At 42.0% G+C, this 14,962-nt stretch overlaps 1 protein-coding gene across 1 annotated transcript; it reads right to left on the reverse strand.

Moving 5' to 3' along the window:
• Window positions 1-206: 206 nt before the first annotated feature.
• slc46a2 (solute carrier family 46 member 2) lies at window positions 207-14,331 on the reverse strand. Its single transcript, XM_030065072.1, has 7 exons — window positions 13,748-14,331; window positions 10,178-10,348; window positions 8,287-8,502; window positions 6,097-6,268; window positions 4,326-4,409; window positions 1,047-1,203; window positions 207-421 (listed from the first exon to the last, which is right to left on the reverse strand). Exons 1-7 carry the CDS (start codon window positions 14,222-14,224, stop codon window positions 364-366), a joined length of 1,335 nt encoding a protein of 444 aa, XP_029920932.1. The 5' UTR covers window positions 14,225-14,331; the 3' UTR covers window positions 207-363.
• Window positions 14,332-14,962: the final 631 nt, after the last annotated feature.

Consider the following 14,962-nt stretch of genomic DNA (forward strand, 5'->3'; position numbering starts at 1 on the left):
GTCGGCCGTCACACTGGGGATTATTCTTGAAATATGAGAAAATCTGACAAATTAAAGAAAAACAGAGTGTTGTTTTTCCTGCTCGTCTCTGCAGGTCGAGGTTTCGGAGCGGCTCGGCATGTTTTCACATTCGGCTCGGCCTTCCTCGGCTCTCGTGGGACGTCCTCCCTCCCTCCGTCCCTCCCTCCGTCCGTCCCTCCGTCCGTCCGTCCCTCCGTCTGTCCCTCCAGCAGACAGGAAGCTCTGTCTCTCCAGATTACAGGAAGTGAAATTAAGCCACTTCTTCTTGTTTTTCACATCTCAGTTCCTTCCCCGTCTCTGTCTCGTCCTGTTGCCTTCATGATGATGATGATGATGATGAAGTCAGTCTCCCTGGATCCTCTGGTAGCGTCGCTGCTGAGGTAACCTGCAGCCGAGGACACTGGAGACAGACGAGGACGGATTATACAAGAGACAAAGTAACAAAATAAAATAAAAGTAAAGTAAAAACATAGTAGGAAAAATAAGGAGTAAAATAAAATTAAACAGTTGATAGACTGTGCATAATAAAACACAGACACACACAAAATATATAAATAAAAATGGAAAAAAAATCTAAACAAAAAATACAAATATAGCAGGAAAAATAAGGAACAAAATAAAATAAGCAATCAATACACTGCTTAAAAACAATAAATAAATAAATACGCAAAAAAAAAATCTAATCGGAAAATACAAATGCAGTTGGAAAAATAAGGAAAAAAATAAAATATAAAATAGTGTAATAATAAAATAAAAAATAAAATAGACAATATATACATGTAGAATAATAAGAAGAAGAAAATGAAAAAAAAAAAAAAAAACCCAGCCCTGTCATGTCTAATGCAGATGAGCCTGCAGGTGGCGCTACAGAGGAGGTGATGGGGGGCGGCAGGAATCACCAAACAGACTGTCAGGTCAATGCTCTGGACCAACAGGCTCCGCCCCCCCGGCAGAGCGACCAACAGGCTCCGCCCCCCAGCGGAGCGACCCAGTAAAACCAGTAGAAGCGGGTAAAGCGGCGGCACCTGATGGGGACGGTTCCCAGGACGGTGATGATGCTGGACAGCATGAAGACGAAGCCCGGAAACCAGTCCAGCGACGTCTGGTAGATCCTGGTGTAGGACGGCGTGTAGGCCAGACCGGCCAGCTTAAAGGCCAGCTGCAGAGAGAGGAGGGTGACACCTGCAGGGAGACAGACAGGCAGGGAGAGAGAGAGACAGGCAGAGAGAGAGAGACAGGTGTTTAGGTCGAGAGGTGAAAAATGTGGAGAAAAAAGAAAACAAAGAAATGGAGAACAAGCAGGAAAAGCCAAACGTGTTGCTGCACTTCTGGCTTTTCACAACTGTTCTGTCATTTTATTGTTTTGTTATGTTTCTGCTTTATTTTTTCCTGAATGTGAAGTTTGTCTCCAGGTGATAATGCGCTAATGTACTAAATAAATGTTGAGTTGACGGCTTTCAAACTGGAGAAACGCTCCGTCACTTTGAAAACAGAAAAAATGTCGTGCAGACGTGCTGCCTGCATGAATTAAAAAAAAAAAATCACGGAGAGAACACAGAGACGGTGAATAAACATGAAAAAAACTGAGCGGGGACCCCCTGCAATACCGTCGCAGACCACCAGGGGGCGACAGAACACAGATTGAAAACAGCTGCAGGCCGCGGCAGAGAGGAGTCAGAGCCCATCTAGGACGAGCCTTGCCACTCTCCATTAACCCCCATTGTATCGAACTTGGTTGCAGTTCCACCGTAATTCCACTGGGGGTGATCGCGGGCGAGTGCAGAATGAATGGGGCTCTATGGAGCTAAACGGCTAAATCTGTCTCTTACTCCTGTTTATGGTTGAAAAATCACAAATACTGTTGTAGTTTCTGAAAGTCCAGTATGGATTATAGGTTAAAAGTGAAATTAGCGAGAACTTATATCCTTTCAGTTTCCTACAGTTTGGGCTATTGTTGGCCATAACACGCTAGCATTTGCTAATGAATGCCGATTGGTCAGTGACGGACTTGCGGCTGTTTACGACGAGGGATCCCACCTGATGGCACCTGAAGACCAAGAGAATCTGGAAACACCACTCGTAAGGAGGACTTTTCCATCAAAGTTGATATTTGTGTGTACAGAGAATGTCCAATACAGCACAGACGGGCTCTCTGAGTGTCTCTGTCTGCTCTGTGGAGACGGGCTCTGGAAATCGCCGTAAAGCAGCACCTCTCTATGTGTGACGTCATCACACTTTTTAGAACAGATAGGTGAACTTGAAAAATCCAATATTCAGCTGAGTGTATTTTTTAGTCCCCCCTTTGAAAACAGTATTCAAATTACTTGACAAAAAATTATTTTCAGAGAAGTGCATTTTTAGGGGTGTAGCCCCATAGACTCCCATTCATTCTGCACTCGCCCGCCAGCGCCCTCACATGGACAGAGACGTGTTTCCGAGACCCGGAAGTCAGACGGGAGTGCCACTTCTCCCTGTACTAGAGATTCTCTGGAGGAGCGGCGGATTTTTACATCAGGTTTTGATCTCCACACAGGAAGTGACGGATCAGAACTTCAGAGTAAAACACAAAGTTTCTTTATAATGTGATCCAACAGAACAGCTTCACACTCAGAAAACTGATCTGAGAGCTTCAGTCAGTTAAAAGTAAAACAAATTTGCGATTAAAAGGCAAATCAAAAAGTTTGTGACAGCATCCACAGCTACAATGTGACAGAGTTACTGCCACCTAGTGGACAGGAGTGTGTGTGTCAGAGCGGCTGCTGTTGCATCACAGCTGCCACTCATTTCCAGCTCTCTGTATTTTGTCTTTTTTGTAAAAAATAACTTTTTTTTTTTTCCTTCAGAGATTTGGGATAACAAATGAAACCAACAGAGTTTTACTCAGATTGTCAACATAAAAATACACTCAGTCATCCAGGTAGAGCTGAAGATTTCCTTAGGCAAGTTTATTTTATTTTATTTTATTTTATTTTATTATTTTTCTGTCTTACTTTATTTTATTTTATTGCCTTGAACATCTTCTTTTTTTTTCTTTTGGAGACAATGTGTGTGTGTGTGTGTGTGTGTGTGTGTGTGTGTATTGGTTCCTCAAATAGAGTGACACCAAAACAAACATGAGGGAAAAACCCTGTCACTGTTTAATCCAGGTTGTCTCTGTTGTCTATGTGTGTGTACGTGTACATGTGTGTGTGTGTGTGTGTGTGTGTGTGTGTGTGTGTCAGAAGGAGGAAGCATGACGCTAACTGTTGGCTGAGTGTGAATGCATTCTTTCTCATAAAAAGTCTTGCCTGACCAGTCACACAGTCCAGGTTCCCGTACCTGCTGCTGCTGTGTGTGTGTGTGTGTGTGTGTGTGTGTGTGTGTGTGTGTGTGTGTGTGTGTGTGTGTGTGTGTGTTGTTCCTCTGCTGGTATGTGACTGCAGTAGAAGTAGAAGTAGTGCAGTAAAAATCTCTCAGTGTCTCATTTCAAACGTCCTGGCAGTAAAAGTGACTGAGCTCCTTTTCTGAAAAAATGTCAACATCGATTTCAAGTTTTCAGCTGCTGGTGACTTCTTCTTCTTCTTCTTCTTCTTCTTCTTCTTCTTCTTCTTCTTCTTCTTCTTTTTTCAGTGTGAATCATGCTTGGCTCAGTGAACAGCAGCTGACGTGTGTAAAATCGCGTCGTATGTCCTTTAAAGACAGACTTCCTTAAAAAAGAGGGTGAACCCTGTTTTACCGCTTCCACTTCCACGCTGAAGCTCACGTGGGGCCTCGGCCGACAGCTTCCTCCTGCCAGCGCTCACATCCGATCAGATCAATAATCATAATCAATAATCATAACACAGTCTGCTCACAGAATTTCACTCTCACTTCTCTCTTATTCTACTTTTGGATCAGTTGGGTTTGAGTGTGAAAGCGGCCTCGCCCTGCAGTCACTGCTGGCATGACACACACACACACACACACACACGCACACACACACACACACACACACACACACACACACACACACACACACACACACACACACACAGGGGCGCCGTATATGGGGGAAAAGTTCGGACAAGTCCAAGGGCCCTTGCCTGACAGGGGCCCCAAAAAATAGGTAAAAACTAATATAAAATTATTGAACCATCATTGAGTAAACATATATATATATATATATATATAGAGAGAGAGAGAGAGAGAGAGAGAGAGAGAGAGAGAGAGACAGAGAGAGAGAGATACATATATTATTTTTTTATTTTTTTTCCATGGGGCCCAAAATTCCTGGAGGCACCCCTGCACACACGCACACACACACACACACACACACACAGACTCACCGTACGAGGAGCCCTGGACCTGCTGGGAGAGCAGGGAGCGGATGGTGGGCACGGGGATGAGAGCGAACAGCGTGAGCGAGCGAGCTGCGGAGAGACGGAGCGGGGTTAGATCGACCATTTTCTCTTCCTCACACACACACACACACACACACACACACACACACACACACACAGCTCTATGACATAGTTACAGTCAGTTTTGTAGCACACAACTCACGATGTTTTTTTAGACCTTCACAATATTTTTTTTTTGACCAGATATTTCACTTTTACTTACTTTTCTTTTTAACTTTTGAAATGTAACAGACTACAGATTACTGCTTACTCTGTTAAAATGTAACGAGTCATGTAACTGTTTTAATTATTTCATCAAAGCAAGGTAGCGATCTGGTTTCTCCATCAGCCGATCTCTTCTAATCCCTCAGACAGATTATGGAAGCTGCCTTTTTCTTTTACTTGACATCAGAGAAACCGGAGAACTGCCTGTGAGGAGGGGTGATACTCCAAGAAAAAACTCAGCATTTCAGATTTCATGAGGAGGAAATCCTGCTGGTCTGAGTCCAGAATCCCGATCTCCTCCTCAGCAAGTTTTTTTACTGATAAATTTGTGAGTTTTTTTTCTCTTAAATTTATGTCTCTAATCTCAGAGAATTAATGATTTTTTCTTGCAAATCTGTACCTTTATAATCTTTGAATTTTGAGGGGGTTTTTTTTCATAAATTTTTGATTTTTTTCCCCAAGTCCTGCTGATTCTGACTGAATCCCAGAGGAGAAGAAAAACTAGTTCTCACTGTTTGTTTTTCTTGTAAATTTGTGACTTTATAATCTCAGAATTGTGAGTAAATTTGTGAGTTTTTTTCATAAATTTACAATCTTTAATCCCAGAATTTATGTTTTTTTTTTTTCCCCACAAATTGGTGACTTTGTAATCTCAGAGAATATTTGAGTTTTTTTTCTCATCACACCCCTCCCCCAGCTCCATAATTTATTTTGCTCCTCACAGCGGCCCTGATATGTTGTCCTATGTGTTGCTATTTGATTTTTTTGTACTCTATATTTAGATTCTGTTCCCTTTTCATGAATGGGACAGCATGAACATGAACATGAACATAAACATAAACATAAACATGATCGTGTGTGTGTGTGTGTGTGTGTGTGTGGTTGGTGTGTTTCATGTGTTTCATGCTGGTGACTCTCGGTTCCTCTCTCAGTTTCCTGTCTGAGTTTCTACAGGATGGAGATTCAGGCTCGGCTCCGCCTGCAGCGTCTCATCAGGAGCGTCATCTTCACTTCCTGGTTTGGCGTCCGGCTGACTCCGCCCACCGCCGTGCGTCCAGCGAGCCGCTCGGTCTGCAGACGAGCTCGACACCCTGCACTGCGGTCTGAGCTGGGTTTTTTTTTTTTTTTATTATTATTTTTCATTGAGGTTGGATACTATTTCTTTTTAGAGGATTATTACTAATAATATTCTGAATATTTATCTATTTTGCTATATATTTTAAAATATTTTACCTATCACTTTTACATATTTTTTTCATTTCCTTTGACTTTTGTTTAAACTTTTGTACTGTAAAAAGGTATTTTTTATTTTTTAAAAATATTTTTTTAAAATATCAATTTTTTTCAATAAAGTTTTTAGATAAGAGTCAGCACTTTCCAACCATACAAGAGCAGGACTTTTTAAATATTTTTTCCTGAAACAAGGGGAGTTTGGTGCACGAGAGACTGATCTGAGTTCAGTCAAAGCTCGGCGCCCGCAGCGTCGCCTCACCCAGATAAAACATGCTGGTGGTCGTGACGAAGGACATGAAGAAGATGCCGGAGGCGAAGGACAGCATGCCGAGGAGGACGAGCGAGACGTCGCTCAGCCAGCGGGACAGCAGCATGACGCCGAAGAAGCTGGTGAGGAAGATGACGTAGCCCGCCGCGTTCCCGTAGCCCACCTGGACAGGAAGTCAAAGGCAGGAAGAGAAAGAGAAAGGAAAAGCCAAAGTGAAAAAAAAACAACAACAAAGACGGAGCAAAGAGAGAAAGAGACAAAACCACCGGACAGAAAAAAATAAAACTAAACTAAACGCTCTGCAGGCAGGGGGCGACGTTTCAGAAAACACCAAGGTGTACTAATGTGACACCTGTAATACTGATACTGACACACTTATACTAACTCTAATATCAATACTGATACTAATACTGATACTAACACTAAAACTACTACTAATACTAACTCTAATACTAATACTGATACTAATACTGATACTAACTCTAATACTAATACTGATACTAATACTAACACTAAACCTACTGCTAATAGTAATACTAATACTAATACTGATACCAACTCTAATACTAATACTGATACTAACTCTAATACTAATACTGATACTAATACTAACACTAAACCTACTGCTAATAATAATACTAATACTAATACTGATACTAACTCTAATACTAATACTGATACTAATACTGATACCAACTCTAATACTAATACTGATACTAATACTAACACTAAACCTACTGCTAATACTAATACTAATACTAATACTGATACTAACTCTAATACTAATACTGATACTAACTCTAATACTAATACTGATACTAATACTAACACTAAACCTACTGCTAATAATAATACTAATACTAATACTGATACTAACTCTAATACTAATACTGATACTAACTCTAATACTAATACTGATACTAGTACTAACACTAAACCTACTGCTAATAGTAATACTAATACTAATACTGATACCAACTCTAATACTAATACTGATACTAACTCTAATACTAATACTGATACTAATACTAACACTAAACCTACTGCTAATACTAATACTAATACTAATACTGATACTAACTCTAATACTAATACTGATACTAACTCTAATACTAATACTGATACTAGTACTAACACTAAACCTACTGCTAATAGTAATACTAATACTAATACTGATACCAACTCTAATACTAATACTGATAATAACTCTAATACTAATACTGATACTAATACTAACACTAAACCTACTGCTAATAATAATACTAATACTAATACTGATACTAACTCTAATACTAATACTGATACTAATACTGATACTAACTCTAATACTAAAACTGATACTAACTCTAATACTAATACTGATACTAACTCTAATACTAATACTGATACTAATACTAACACTAAACCTACTGCTAATACTAATACTAATACTAATACTGATACTAACTCTAATACTAATACTGATACTAACTCTAATACTAATACTGATACTAGTACTAACACTAAACCTACTGCTGATAGTAATACTAATACTAATACTGATACTAATACTGATACTAATTCTGGCTGAGACTTGGCTGTGGTGCGTTCATGTTCTGAGTTGAGAGTGGGAAATCCGACCTTCGTGATGGCAGACAGTGGCTGTCATAATAATTTGTGTTTGTATGTTGTTACTTGTATTTCTCGTGTTTTCCGTGACCTGCTGAGGGACTGTGGATGTGAATCAGACTTCCTGCCGACTCCGGCATGTTTACATCGTGTGTTTCATACTGATGTTCATTAATGTGCTCTGTCCCTATCAAACAAATAAATAAAAATCAGTCTGATCAGCATCCAGCCCCCGTCCTGGATCCAGAACAGATAGATCTGCACTCCGGATATTTCCCGTACAGGATTTTATTTTCTGCCGTGACGTTTGAAGACTTTTCATCGGGAAACTTCTGCAGAAAGTTTGACTCAGATTTCTCAAGAAGTCTGAGGAAGAGCCTTGTGCTCCAAACGTCACACAGCAGAAAATAACATCCTGGATGGGAGAGATCTACTGTGCAGATCTAACTGTTCATTTAATTCTAGCCAACATGACAGGTCTGACGTCTTCCTGAGGCACATGAAGTGTTTTAAACCAACGCATCGACATCAAAAAAACACACCCACCCACGAACAGACGGAGCAAAATGTCACCTGAGTGGCGTTCCAGCTGAGCGGCTCCTTCACCTCGAAGATGACCAGGATCTGCATGGCTCCGCCCACCGCCACGTCGTACAGGACGCCGCCGGCGAACAGCAGAGCCACGTTGAGCCAGTTGTTCCCGCGCGGAGCCTCGACGCTCACACCGGCCGTCCCGTCAGCGATGAGGCCGCGGCCGTCGTCCTGCTCGCTGTCAGACACCTGCTTCACCTTTAACACACACACACACACACACACACACACACACACACACACACTCCATCATTACACACCCTGAATGGAATATCACTCTGGGATTTTAATGTGTCAGTGAGTTTAATCTCCTATTGAATCCCTATAAAATTCCTATAACATACCTGATTTGCTGATTATTGTATTTATTTAATTTATCTGATATTTGTATTGCATCCTTCTAAAATGAATTTTATAATTACAACAATTGTACTTAAAACAAATTATTTTTGAAAAGTCACACAACCAGACTTCAGTTCCTGTTTTAGGTTTTAATTTAATTTAATTTAATTTAATTTAATTTAATTTAATTTAATTTAATTTAATTTAATTATTTCCTGGGAGGTATTATCTCAATATTTTATTGTATAAAAAAACTGGTGTTACATGTATTTGTATAAAAAGTGCTATATAAGTAAAGTCTGATTGACTGATTGGATATGCAACACACACACACTGACTCTTATTGTGAAGGCGCAGGACAGGGGGCCCCCCCAGGTTAACCTCCAGTCGGCTGCAGGGGCCCCATGTGGAGGGACTTTGACTGAATCCAGAGGTATTCTTTTTTCCCTCAAGTATTTAGACACAAGAACAAGGTATTTTTTAAGAGTATATTTAAGTATTTTCCTTTTTTTTCTTCATCTCCTGGCACCTTCTTGTCCTTGCATGTTTTGCTTATTAACATCGGCGGCGGCGGTGGGATTTTTTTCACTTTCTCGCCGACATCAACGTGGAAACAAGGCTCTGGTTTCACTTCTTGCCCAGAGGCAGGTGCGACCGAGGAGAGCAGCTTGTGGCTGCAGCTTTCAGCCAAACAGTCAAACCTCCTGCCAGATTTGACATCGGATGAGGGTCAGAGGTCAAACCTGCACGAGCTCTCACTGCACAGATTGAACCTGCCGGCGTGCGAAACCAAAAACACTGGAAAGCTAAAGGACGATGACCGATTCTCTTTGGCGTCTCTGGTAGGAAAACTGAATAGTGGTTGTTTTTTTTTCTGCCTAGCAACATCTCTGCAGAGCGAGTCTCAAACAAACTCACTTTTCTGCTGATTTGCTCGTCTGAAAAATATCAATTTAACTTCAAAATCACACCTCAAGTTTTGAAATATTCCTGTAGATCCTGGGTGACGGCCTGACGATCTGGGCTTCTGGGAAAGGAAGACTGATGTTTTGGGAAAAATACCTTTTTCTGACTTTGGATCTGAAACACTTCTTGCTGTAGTTCCCTTTGACGGAGCCAGGCTAACAACTTCCATAGACTTCAAGTCTTTATGCTAAGCTAACAGGAAATGCTACCCATAGTAACTGAACCACTGGACGTCCAGAGGAGAAAATAGTGTCCAACATCCGGTCTCAGTCTGGGGAAGTTGGACGTTGGAGACGTTGGAGTGTTCCTTTAAGGCTCTTTCAGCAAATGGGCCGATCATGATTTTTTTTTTTTTTTTTTTTCTTTAATGTGAAACACACGAGGCAGCACCAGTGAAGAAACCGAGGCTGCCATTTTTGATTTTGTTATGATGGAAAATCAGAGTACACTATGTTTAACTGTGTTTTAAAGGTTTTTTTGTACTCGTACCGTGTGGCGTGTTGGTGCAGTAACAACAGACAGGTGAAGGATTATGGACACGAAAGAGGATGTGGGTCCGTCTCACCTGCAGCAGGAAGGCGATGTGCAGCAGGCAGGTGAGGTAGAGCGCGATGCTGATGCCGACCAGGATGGTTCCCCGGGCCACGCCGGAGCTGTGCAGCTGGAAGAGATGACCCGACGCCAAACTGCCCAGCAGGGCGGCCAGGCCGTACAGCAGCTCCACCGTCATCATCGCCTGCAGGGCACAGACACACACACACATCAGGCAGCTGGTTAGGGAGACCTGCTGCTGTGAGAGTGACAGGTAATCACACAGGTGAGCTTCACACAGGTGAGCTTCACACAGGTGAGCATCACACAGGTGAGCTTCACACAGGTGAGCTTCACACAGGTGAGCATCACACAGGTGAGCTTCACACAGGTGAGCTTCACACAGGTGAGCATCACACAGGTGAGCTTCACACAGGTGAGCTTCATCAGGTAATCATCTCAGGAGGAATGTGGATTCTTGTGTGATGATCTCACTTCCTAAATCCAGCAAAAACAGATATACATCCAAAAAAAAAAAAAAAAATTTAAACAAACTGCAGACACAATTCTAATATTTAATGCATTCTAATGTGTTAGATTTCCTAAATTTTGTGTCTTTCTTTTGAATGGTCTAGTTCACTAAATGTAAACTAAACTACAATAAATGGTTATGAGAAAAGACTAAATCTGGCTTTTGTAGTTTTTTTTTCTTTCCTCTACTTTCTCATGTATTTCTCATGTGACTGTAACAGGAATGAGCCTGAATCTTTTAACAGGTGATGGAGGAGTAATTCTTCACCACTGCTGTAGTTGTACACAGACAACCAAAAAATACGCATACTTTAAAAGAAAAAAAATCAGGTGTTCTTATACAGATAATAAGATTTTTTGTTTTTTTTGTTTTTTTTTGTTTTGTTTTTTTCATTTTCTCATATTTAACTTGAGGTAACAGTGTTGACGCTGTGTAATCCATTATTCATTCTTTCTGTTTAAAATAACTTATTAGTGTTTTTATGTTAGAAAAACGTGCTGCTTATCTTACACTAAGTAAGGTAAGAACAGAGTGCCAGTGCACAGTGTCCAAACACAGCGTTCTCATGTATCTTCTTGTTGTTCATGGTCGCTCTCACCACAGAACACAACTGTGGCATCTTGCACTGTTCCCCACTTATCTTACTTCCCTCCCAGGTGAGTCTCCATGGCAACAATCATGCACATAAAGACTCACATGCTCACCTTTGTCATCAGATAACTCTGTACTATTGTACTGACTTGTCTCTTTGCTGCAAGAGAAATAAACACCACTGCTTTGACTTCGGTGACTCTGTGTTCATTTCCCAACATTTTACTACTCAAGATTATATCTTTTTTTTTTTTTTTTTTAATTCTTTATTTTTTATTTTATTTTATCCTATCCATTTCAGATATATATTCTATATGTTTAGTATGTTTTAAATTTGGAAAAAAAAAGTCAAAATGTCACTGTGCACCTCTGTGTATGAAACGTGATTTATAAATAAAATTGCCTTTCCTCGCCTTATTGCTTTGATAACACTGTTGAAAGATGTGACTGTGCACACTGGTCCTTATGCTGGCACACACACACACACACACACACTAATGAAGTTTTGTCTTCATAGGCTGGTTTGAGTCATTCCATATAAAATCAACCAGCGCAGAAAAAAACTCCCACCTGACCCCCTCAGGGTTCAGGTTGACTCACTGAGTGTTATCACAGTCAGAGTTCATGTCAAGAGAATCTTCAATTTTACATTTCAAGAGAGTCACAATCTGCCGATATTAAAAAATAACTTTGACACAGAAGGACTCACGGCCCGAACATGAGGCTGGTCTCAAACAGCCGCCTGTCCCACACGCTGATCTGAGCCCTGAACCTTTCCCCAAAATGCTCTTTTTCCAGTTTTCTCTGATGAATTATCAGAAAACATGTGACACCTCCAGGTCACCAGCGCAGGTTTCTATCACACTGTGGCACAGACATGAAACTGCTCCTGTTCTGCTGGTGATACTTTCATTTTCCCAAAAAAATATCGATGCTCAAAATTGGTTACAGAAAAAATCATGTTGCAGAAAAACCAGATGTTATGCATGTCATTTTTGGACAACTTTAGGATCATGACACAGAGGACGGATGTAAAACTGACTTGGTTGCACTTTTATCAGAGTTCAAGTGTGTGTTTTGCTTGGCTTCACTGCAAAAGATACTGTTGGGAAAAGAAAATCAGCTGATTGTGAGGCGGTCAGGTGGGAGGCAACAGGGAAGTGGGATGAACTGGGATGAAAGCAGGAAGCAGAAAGCGGCTGGGTTTCGTAGTTTTTGCATTTTTCATTTTTGAGTTATGTTGTTTGGATTAAATTCGAGTGGAAGATTAAGACTGACCCTCTCGCTCGAGGGACGTGCAAGAAATAAATCTGATATAAACCTTGAGCCTCTCTGCAGCTTTTGTGCGGTAAGTTAGTCAGAGATGTGTGTGTGTGTGTGTGTGTGTGTGTGTGTGTGTGTGTTCCAGCTGGGAGAGGCAGCAGCTGCGTCTCTGTGAGAAATGTGAGTCACATCTCAGATGATAAAGTGCCTCGTCATGCCGGGACACATCCAGCTTTAAACAATGAGATATTTTGACTGACGGAGGAGGAATCAAAGCTCAGCCTGATGCCGGCTGTTTTATTTCAAACAGAGGCTCTGTTTCCCACCAGGGAGTAATGTCACAATCATGTTTTCTTTATATATATATATATATATGTGTGTGTGTGTGTGTGTGTGTGTGTGTGTATATACCTCAATGAATCCTTGTTTTTTTGGTGGGTTGTTTACTGATAGCTCTGGCTTTTCAAGTAGAAAAAATGCAAAGAATCATTTAAAAAAAAAAAAAAAAAGTCACACAAAGAATGAAGTTAGCCTAACCCTAACCCAACCATAATCACTGTTTGTGAGGTGAAAATCTCAAAACACAAGCTCCCGTTTGTTATTTAGGGAAGATGCCGAGGTACACTGAAGGCGCAAAGTTATTATGTGGGCTATATTTTGTGTGCTGACAAAAAGAAGAACAAAACAACACACTCGCACACACTTCCACACACACACACAAACACTCCTGAGAAAGCATAAATCGATGCAGCACACCAAAGTGACTGTAAACTGCACCAGAGAACAAAGTGTAACTCCTGATTTTTGTGGCATTGTCCTTTAAAATTGGCATTGTCCTTCTTTCTCCATGCACGTTGGGGGAGGAACAAACTGTAAAATAACTTAAACCTAACATTATCCCCCTTTAATGCATTCAAAAATATATTGAAGCACCACTGATTTTGAATACATCGCAAAAGATTTCACCACAAATAAAAAAAATTAAAAAATCATCCCATGTCTGAAAAATAAAAAATAGCCTACAAAATAAATTAAAATCTTTCAAATAACATCCGTAAAGTTACTCTTTTTTTGGAAGCTGTTTTAATTGATCAATATAGCCTATAATAAAACACAGGGGGCCACCCAAAGTTTTTTTTTTTTTTTTTTTTTTTTACCAGGAGTCCCCAAACCCTCCCGGGCCGGCCCTGGGCACAGCACCCGAGCCGACACACCCACCTTGGAGCGGCGGCTGGCCGCGGAGCCCAGCGACACCAGCGTCTGGATCCCGGCCCAGAAGGAGCAGAAGCCGCCGGTCAGTCCGTAGAGAGCCGCCCCGGCGAACATGAGCTCCAGCGGGGCGCGGAGCACGACGACCAGGAGCAGCGCCAGGCGGGACAGCAGGTAGCCGAGCAGCGGCGACAGCACGGGGGCTTTCCTCCAGCCGCGGTCCCCCAGCCGGGCCAGCAGCAGCGCCGGCACGATGGGCACCAGCTTCATGATGATGTTGTACTTCATGTAGAAGTCCGACATGGCTTTCTGCTGCTCGTCATCCCCGGAGGAGGACACGCTGCCGCCGGCCGTCGTGGCGTTGGCACACCGGTCCTTGACCACCATCAGCAGGGCGGTGTCGAACAGCGCCCCGGCCAGCTGGTGCACCACGACGACCGGCTCCGGCCGCCGGAGCAGCGCCAGCAGCGTCCCGCAGCGGGACATGAGCTCAGGGGCCGGGGAGAGGATCTTATTAAAATGAATTTAAAAAGTTTTCTGATCCTGTTGCTTCTTGATGAAAAACTAAAGACGAACTGGAGGGGAGAGGCAGAGGCTGGAGGTGAAATCTGATGTGAGTGTGTGGAGGAGGGATGAAGGAGGGATTTAATAAATAAATAAACACCCACGCATTCACTGTCTTTCCTGTGTGTGTGTGTGTGTGTGTGTGTTTGTGTGTGTGTGTGTGTGTATGAGAGAGAGAGAGAGAGAGAGCAAACCAAACCTGTCTGTCCACCCCGCCTCTTTCCTCGTCACTCTGCATCTCTACATGCTGGCCACAAAGTGTGTGTGTGTGTGTGTGTGTGTGTGTGTGTGTGTGTGTGTGTGTGTGTGTGTGTGTGTGTGTGTGTAAGAGAGAGAGAGAGAGAGAACCAAACCTGTGTGTTCCTGTCTGCCCTGCTTGTTTCCTCCTCATTCTGTATTTCTCCATGCTGACCACAGAGTGCGTGTGTGTGTGTGTGTGTGTGTGTGTGTGTGTGTGTGTGTGTGTGTGTGTGTGTGTGTGTGTGTAAAATTAGGGAAGCATTGATCTCTTCTTCCCTCCTCAAACTGTAAAATGTCACCCTCATCTGCCTGAGTTTTATTTATTTACTTGTTTGTCTTCTTCCTCCCGTCTCACTTCCTGAGGATGTTTCTGTCACCGCGGCGGGAAGAACTCTGTGTTTACACTCACCGGAGTTTTTT

The sequence above is a fragment of the Myripristis murdjan genome, chromosome 12 (genome assembly GCF_902150065.1).
Source record: "Myripristis murdjan chromosome 12, fMyrMur1.1, whole genome shotgun sequence".
NCBI classification, from domain to species: Eukaryota; Metazoa; Chordata; class Actinopteri; order Holocentriformes; family Holocentridae; genus Myripristis; species Myripristis murdjan.

Excerpts from the sequence above, each read along its gene's own strand:
- slc46a2 (XM_030065072.1), bottom strand. The coding sequence starts at position 14,224 with ATGTCCCGCTGCGGGACGCTGCTGGCGCTGCTCCGGCGGCCGGAGCCG. Across the intron at positions 6,269-8,286 it reads TCAGCTGGAACGCCACTCAG|GTGGGCTACGGGAACGCGGC; the intron begins GTGACATTTTGC and ends CTTCCTGTCCAG. Across the intron at positions 1,204-4,325 it reads GGTCCAGGGCTCCTCGTACG|GTGTCACCCTCCTCTCTCTG; the intron begins GTGAGTCTGTGT and ends GTCTCCCTGCAG.